Below are 7,473 nucleotides of genomic sequence, written 5' to 3'. Positions count from 1 at the left end.
TATGTATATTGTGTTACTCATACACACATTATTCATAGAGGAAAATAGTTCACGACCTCTCCACACACACACAGCTAATCAGACATCAACATTTTAACTACATGGCACATTATTATTATTATTATGAGAGAAGCACCGATCTGTGTGTGTTGGCACACGTGTGTCATCTGGACTACACCTCCCTGGAGTAGTGGGCTCGCCTCCTTTTGATTGTCACGAGAATGCTGAACAACAGCGCCACCGCCAGGAGACCGACAGTCACTGCAAGAGCTGTGATGACACCTGTGGGAGACACAACCCTGTTTAGGTGTGTGAGTGTGTGTGTGTGTGTGTGTGTGTGTGTGTGTGCGTGTATGTGGAAGATTTCCAAAAAGCCAAGATATTTTTAAATCAGACATTCTCTGCTGGAAATCCCCCCCCCCCCCCACTGGGGCCCAAAGTAAATGCAGGAATAAACATATTGCAGCATTTAACCAGGCCAAAACGTATTAGTTGGAATAGAAGTCATGGGAATATTGTTTTTAACTCACTTGTGCTTGACAACCTGGTCCTGAACCCGCACTCGGCCTCCCTGTTGTCGGCCACCACGTCCCGCACCAGCTCAGTGAACATGGCCAGAGGGCAGGGGGTCATCCCACTGCAGCCCGCCACGGGGTTAGGGTACGGGTCGCGCCAGGACTCATTACGGTAATGCAGCTCCAGAGAATAGGAACTGGGGGATGAACACAATGAGATGACACACACACACACACACTTTGAGAACAGAAACAATGAAAGCAATAACAATACAAACGAGGCAGAGAGATGACATTAAGAAAATACCAAATATATATATATATAAATAAATAAAGAATCAGCATCACATGTTGAAAGCAGATTTTAAAAAGTAGAGTTTTGAATGCAGTTGGTGAGTTATGGAGGGGGGGGGGGCTAGTTTGTGAAGGGCTCTTTTGAGAATCCTGAACTGTATTCTCTGCTGTATGGGGAACCAGTGGAGGGAAGATGTGGTCTCTGGTGCCCGCCTGCAGTGGGAGAGCGGGCATGCAGCTGAGTTTTGGATGTGTTGATGGTTCTGGAGGATGTGCCCTGCAGGACGCTGCTGCAGTCGTCCAGTAGAGGCGCGATGAAGGCGAGGGTGAGTGGGGTTCGGTGCGGCTAAAAAGTGGGATGTGATATATATATATATATATGGCCGCCGTCTGACCTAGATAGTGTGGTTGAATATGCAAAGGGAAGGCCGGACGTCATTACCCATCATACTCCTGGTAGAACTCAAAGAGTTGACAGGCAGCATAAGGAGGAAGGATGCCGTTGTAGACGTCCAGAGCCGCCTGGAGGGTGACGAGGGTCGAGTCATGCTGGAACCAGACAGAGGAAGGGAGAAGATGGAGTTTGTGAAACCGCGGTTTGCACGATAGATGTGTGTGTGTGTGTGTGTGTGTGTGTGTGTGTGTGTGTGTGTGTGTGTGTTTGTGTCTGAAATTGAACTTACAGCCGAGTACATAATGAATTTGAGAGAGCTCCCTTGCTCTACAGCCCTGGAGAAATTCAGCAGAATGGCATTCAGCAGCACCCCTGGTAATTTAACACATAAGTGTCAACAGTGTAAATACATTTTCCCACCAACACGATTGTTTTGACCTTATGAGCATCATGTCTTAGTGCTGTAATCATCCTTGTCCCATTAGCTCATATGTGCTAATGTGCTTCTGGGAGTCCCGGCCCAGCATCGTCTGAGGCATAAACAAAGCCTGTGCCAACACTCGGATTCCTGTATTCAGATAACACAGCAGTGATGTCAATGCATCGCCTCTAGTGGGGATCCTCACCTCCCGAGAGCCGGGCCTTCTCTTTGCGCTTGTGGCTGAGGAAGCTGTACATGGCCTCAAATGACACAATCCTCTTCAGGATGTCCTGGACATCTTGGGTGGCCCAGGGTGGGAGAGTCAAGTTATGGATCCGCTGCACAAGAAAATAGCATTCGCTCCCATACGTCACGCTAATAATGGCATTACACAACACACGGATGCCAACCAAAGGGTTTTAAATGGCTGCATTTCACCGTTTCTATTTTTAGCGCCGGTCGGAAGATAACAGATGCTCATTTTGCAAGTGTGAATGAGCGGATTCAGCCTCGGCTTCACCCGTCGCACAACGCTTTAATTATCATTTCAATATGTTGTCCTATTCATGTCTCACTGTGTGCATAAAAAAGATTTCTCCACCCTCCGGCCCACTCTCCATTTCTCGGCGGAAGAACACAGTGTGTGTGTGTGTGTGTGTGTGTGCGAAACATCAAGTTTACCTGACAGGTAAGAGTGTCGTAGACCCCCCATATCTTTTTGCCAACCAGTTTGGAGACGGGGTAGCCGGTGTGGTTGGAAAGTGCCTCCAGGAAGTGCTGCGACGTGTAGAAGAGGCGAGAACCAGGGGCGGGATACATGATCAGAGTCTTTACTCATTTAAAGTTGACAAACCATGATTTACAAATACTCCATTACAAGTAGAAGAGCAATAAAAATCACATAATGTGACATTTTAGTGTTAAAGTTGTCCCGAGGTGGAGTTAGTTTGAACTACTGTGTATACAGTTTGGTAGTTTAGTCCACTGGTCGGGCTTTCAAAAGGTAATAACATCAAACTAGCAGGTTACGAGCTGATCAATGATAGATTGGTTTAAAATCAATATTATGGACTTCATCACGTCATTGGAATCAAAAATCTGTGAGAAGGTGAGAGGAACATGTGAAACCTGACAAGGGGCTCAATTTAAACCATATGCCTTCTTTGCAAGGCGCCATGAAGTGAACAGAAAGGTTGAACCCACTCATTTCAACACTACATTGTACACGTGTGATCTTGTGATGTAGCCAGCTGTTAAATAAACATAACGGACTAAAATGTACAATATTTCGACCTGAAATGTTGTGGGGTACAAGTGTAAAGTACCATCAAATGAAAAAACTCAAGTCAAGTATAAGCATCTCGAAATTGCACAAAAGTACAGCGCCCAACCTTCATTCATCATTCTCAAGGAAAATAGAGAAGAAAATACATAAATTACCATTTATATGAGTAATGTTTTTGCAGATGCACTGTAGATAACCACAGAAGTGCAGACATTAGTTGGTTAGCTCACAGTATTTGTATTGTTTATTGATTCAGTGGTGTTGGTCAGACAACACAAGTGATTAAAAATGACCACCTTGTGTGACTGCATCCCACCTGCAGGTGCACTGCCTCCAGCAGAGGGTGTGAAAATGCAACGCAGGAGGCCCTCCATCTCACACGCCACCTTCACAGGCAGCACATGGGACTCTGTTTAATTAAACCCTTTCATTGTAATTCTTAATCTAATTCAATCCGAGCGTTAATTAGCGTCCCTGAGAATGTGAGAGAGATTGCACGGTTCAGCTTTCTTTCCCTCCGAGGCTCTGGAGTCACCGAGCCTGAGAACAGAACCGAGAGGACGCGATGTCTGCAGCGGAGCCGTCACGTCGGCGGGAGGCGCCGATAACATTGGCACCGGCAACCGTGACCCGTGCACGTCACTCACTTACAGCTGTGCATTTCACAGCGTTTGTTCGTTTACAAATTTTTAAAAAGCACAGATGAGCAGAAAAAGAAGCGGCGTGTGGCGAGGAAAAGCATTATTCACATTGCGATGATGTAATTCTGACGATTAAAGAAGCAACAGACACACAAACAGGTTGTTGGTGGTTAACGGGCGCATGAATCACGGCGTTCAACACAAACTGAGAGACGAACGTTCGCGTCACAGAACAGATACTGAGGATGAGCTACGGTGTATTTTTTGGAGTACCGTCTTCTTCTGTGGTTTCTCTTACCTTGTGAGCCCTGAGGAAACTCTGGTAGCGCTCGCTCGCAAAGGTCTCCTTCATCAGAGCTGTGAACCTTGGACATTCTTTGCCTGGAGTCCTCAACAGCTTGAAAGATTGAAAACAGCAGCACAACATAAGTTGAAATAATGCACATTTACTGCAGGTATACTGCAGTCATCTGGGCAGAATCAAATGTTCATTTCCCACTTTAAAACAGTGAATTTCAGCATGGCGGGTCACAGCTCAGGTGAATGCAGGCGGCAACTCAGGGACTCGGGTTAAGTTGGACACGTTTCTATTCCGTTTCGATGTGAAAGGAGACGTGTCTGTGGCTGGCCCACCTTCTCCTGGGCCCTGGGGACGGTGTGCACTGGAATAGGCCTCCACAGTAACTGGGGCATGATGGGAGGCGGGCGACTGGTTGGGGGGAACATCCCAGCGAGGCACGCCTGGCTACTCATCAGAGTGCGGTCGTAGTCTGTGCTCCTCACATATACCTGTTGGAGACACGGCATAGGAAAGCATCCATAACACAAAGCATCCATATCAAAAAGCATCCATATGGCCGCCATTGACTCCAACGCTCTGGTCTGCAACACGGGACAGTGTGCCTCACATTTTGGAGAAAGGGGAAAATGCACTTGGGAAATCAAAAGGATTGCATTCGGAGAGTGCTTACGTTTCTGTATTTATTTTCTCTCTACGTGTTTATTAATAAAGATGCAAAAAAATAACTGAACCCGAGCAAAGCAGCAGTGTATCACGAGTCAACGGAGGTATTCCCGCATGAAGAGGAGGAGATGCAAACGGGTGAGAAAAAGGGGGGGGGGGGAGATGCATCCTACATGTGATCTCTCCTGACAACAGCCTTCGCACATCTCTGTCTCTCCGTCGCCCCGCGTCAGGTAGTGAATCACACTGAGACGGTCGGATGTTCCTGTGATACCAAGAATGCTTCTTCTTTTTTTTACCCCCTTTTTTGTAAAATTAACACAGACATGGCAACGCGGGGGGGGGGACAGAGCAAGTTGACGGAGACGCGGTCGCGACAAATCACAAGCGACGGGTCCTGAGAAGAGCTGCTACTTTCGTGATAATTGCGCGTTATTATTTAAGAGATGGAGAAGACGACTGGACGCAAGGAGACGGTGAGAGTCAAGACAACAGAGACGGGGAAATCAGGGAAATCAGGGAATACTGAACATGCAGACACGACCCCTGTTGCCATCGGGGGTGTACATGGTGCTCAGGGGTCACATGACCCCACATGTCTCACGCCATAAAGGCCCCGGCAGTGATATCACGAACATGAGTCAGGCTCATTAGCAGAGTGTGTGTTGTAGCGGCTAATAACACAGACGGTGGCTGGCGCATGATTTCAGCTGTTGGGCACATGCAGCAGCATTATGTGACACTGAAGCACAGAGAAAACATCTAATTACACACACACATGTGTGTGTGTACGTCTCCAGACACAAACACACCTCCTTGTAGTTGTATTCCTCACTCAGGAAGTTTCCATAGCGCCTCTGGAGGAACCGGCCCAGCTCAAACTGTTGTTTCATGCCCAGCTGAACGGAAGAGAGACATATGTTAAACAAACACGTCTTTCATCTCAACAATTAACTGGTTTGGTCAGCAGGGAAACAGACGGGGACACCAGAGAAGATCTGAGCCGTTGGTGCGTTTACTCTGGAAGTCAATCGCTTCTCAAATTTCAGATGAAGATTAATTTTCATTTCGCATTTTAGGCCATGAACGTGTACGTCAGTGTGTCACCGGCTCCAGTGCAGGGGCCCTGAGGTGTACGGTACAGGGGCCCTGAGGTGTACGGTGCAGGGGCCCTGAGGTGTACGGTGCAGGGGCCCTGAGGTGTACGGCACAGGGGCCCTGAGGTGCAAAACAAACCAGTGTTTTGCAAAACACAATTCTGATATAAACTACTCTTGTTTTAGTTTTTATTGTTATATTTTGTTTTTTCTTGTTGGTTTCTGTAAGTAATCCAGAAAATGTGATGGATTGTATACACTATATACATCTAAAAGTTCTTCATATTTGGTTGTTTGTTTGCCAAATCCTGCTTGACAAAATATCTATGACACACACTCACACACACGCACACACACACGCAGTAACACCCAGTACCTCAGTCAGCTGTCCGAAGCCTTGAGCCCACACTTTCTCCCCATGAGGATCTCTGGGATACGATTCAACGGCCGATCGATCGCCATGTCGGAACACCTGGAAAGTCAAAATAATAATATCCCATGGATCCAGATGTAACTCTGTCATGAGTCGACGATAAAGCTGCTGGGCCTCTTCACTGTGTACGTAAGGAAAGAAACACCTGAGACCTGGAGCTCTGGATTTGAGATGCTCCATCGGTATCATGGACCTGAACGCAGGTCGGATGAACTCGACTATGAAAACATCTGAGTCACTCCTCTGTGTCACCAAGTCAACAAGCTTAGAGATAAATGATGTTTTCAAAAATGATGCATAACAGCTTCATGAGATTAAAACCTGAGCTAATCCAAACTAAACTTGACACATAAGAATAGTCCAAACTGATTTAAACAATACATTGTTCGCAAAAAAGTTACATTTACATAAAATAATTCAATTAACCAGGATAATAACAGATTTATGAGACAGTTAACACTCAAATGTAACACCTAGACCGCATCGTGAACCTATCCTGACTTTGGTAGGATAAGTAACTTTCAAGCTACCGTATGTCTGTTGTGTGTGTCTAAATATATATACACTACTTCAATATATGAGGTTGCATCAAAACATTTGAGATTTTCACAGAAATCCTTCAATTATTCATTGAGCTGTGGAAGAAAGATGTGCTGAGGTCTGTCTCAGTGAGATATGCTCACACTGGAGTTCAGGCTTAAAGTGTAAATTTAATTATGCTCAGTGAGCAGGACATGCAGTGTAAACAGAGACAACGTGTGGTAATGTCAGTCGTGTGTGATCTAAAGAAAGTGTGTATAGCGCTAGATGATTTCAGAGAGAGAGAGAGAGAGAGAGAGAGAGAGACTGACTTACAGCCACAACAAACTTCAGGACCCGGCACTCGTTGAAGCAGACGCAGCAGAGGAGCAACAAACAGCCCAAACTTTCCTGGAACTTCCACATCTTGTTCTTTCCTTCCCAGAGTTCCCTGCACACGGGAGGGAGAACACGTGTTGTTGAGAACTGTCCATTGAAAAAGAGTCTTCAGGAACAGAATATGAGATGAACACCTGTCAAGGAACGCTCAAATGTCCTCAAATAACCTGTCGAATGTGTATGTGTATAGTATTTATGTTTAATGTGTATGTTTGTAGTATTTATGTTTAATGTGTATGTTTGTAGTATTTATGTTAAATGTGTATGTTTATAGTCTTTATGTCAAATGTGTATGTTTGTAGTATTTATCTTAAACGTGTATGTTTGTAGTATTTATGTTAAATGTGTATGTTTGTAGTATTTATGTTAAATGTGTATGTTTGTAGTATTTATGTTAAATGTGTATGTTTGTAGTATTTATCTTAAACGTGTATGTTTATAGTCTTTATGTCAAATGTGTATGTTTGTAGTATTTATCTTAAATGTTTGTAGTATTTATGTTAAATGTGTA

General features: G+C 45.1%; 1 protein-coding gene across 1 annotated transcript; it reads right to left on the bottom strand.

Annotated features, from left to right (window-relative positions):
- Positions 1-79: 79 nt before the first annotated feature.
- On the bottom strand, positions 80-6,989 carry LOC130203916 (testicular acid phosphatase homolog). Its single transcript, XM_056430376.1, has 11 exons — positions 6,900-6,989; positions 5,988-6,083; positions 5,327-5,413; positions 4,184-4,339; positions 3,849-3,947; positions 3,708-3,755; positions 2,306-2,401; positions 1,830-1,962; positions 1,493-1,575; positions 1,252-1,358; positions 80-712 (listed from the first exon to the last, which is right to left on the bottom strand). The coding sequence occupies exons 1-11, from the start codon at positions 6,987-6,989 to the stop codon at positions 505-507; spliced, it is 1,203 nt and encodes a 400-aa protein (XP_056286351.1). The 3' UTR covers positions 80-504.
- Between the last annotated feature and the right edge of the window lie 484 nt (positions 6,990-7,473).

This window comes from Pseudoliparis swirei, chromosome 13 (assembly GCF_029220125.1).
Source record: "Pseudoliparis swirei isolate HS2019 ecotype Mariana Trench chromosome 13, NWPU_hadal_v1, whole genome shotgun sequence".
Classification (NCBI taxonomy): Eukaryota; Metazoa; Chordata; class Actinopteri; order Perciformes; family Liparidae; genus Pseudoliparis; species Pseudoliparis swirei.
Note: the sequence above shows the minus strand (reverse complement) of the source record. Positions and strands in the feature narration are given on the sequence as shown.

Excerpts from the sequence above, each read along its gene's own strand:
- LOC130203916 (XM_056430376.1), bottom strand. The coding sequence starts at position 6,989 with ATGTGGAAGTTCCAGGAAAGTTTGGGCTGTTTGTTGCTCCTCTGCTGC. Across the intron at positions 3,756-3,848 it reads GTTTCCTCAGGGCTCACAAG|TTTGTGTTGAACGCCGTGAT; the intron begins GTAAGAGAAACC and ends TTCGTCTCTCAG. Across the intron at positions 1,963-2,305 it reads ACGACACTCTTACCTGTCAG|CGGATCCATAACTTGACTCT; the intron begins GTAAACTTGATG and ends TTTCTTGTGCAG.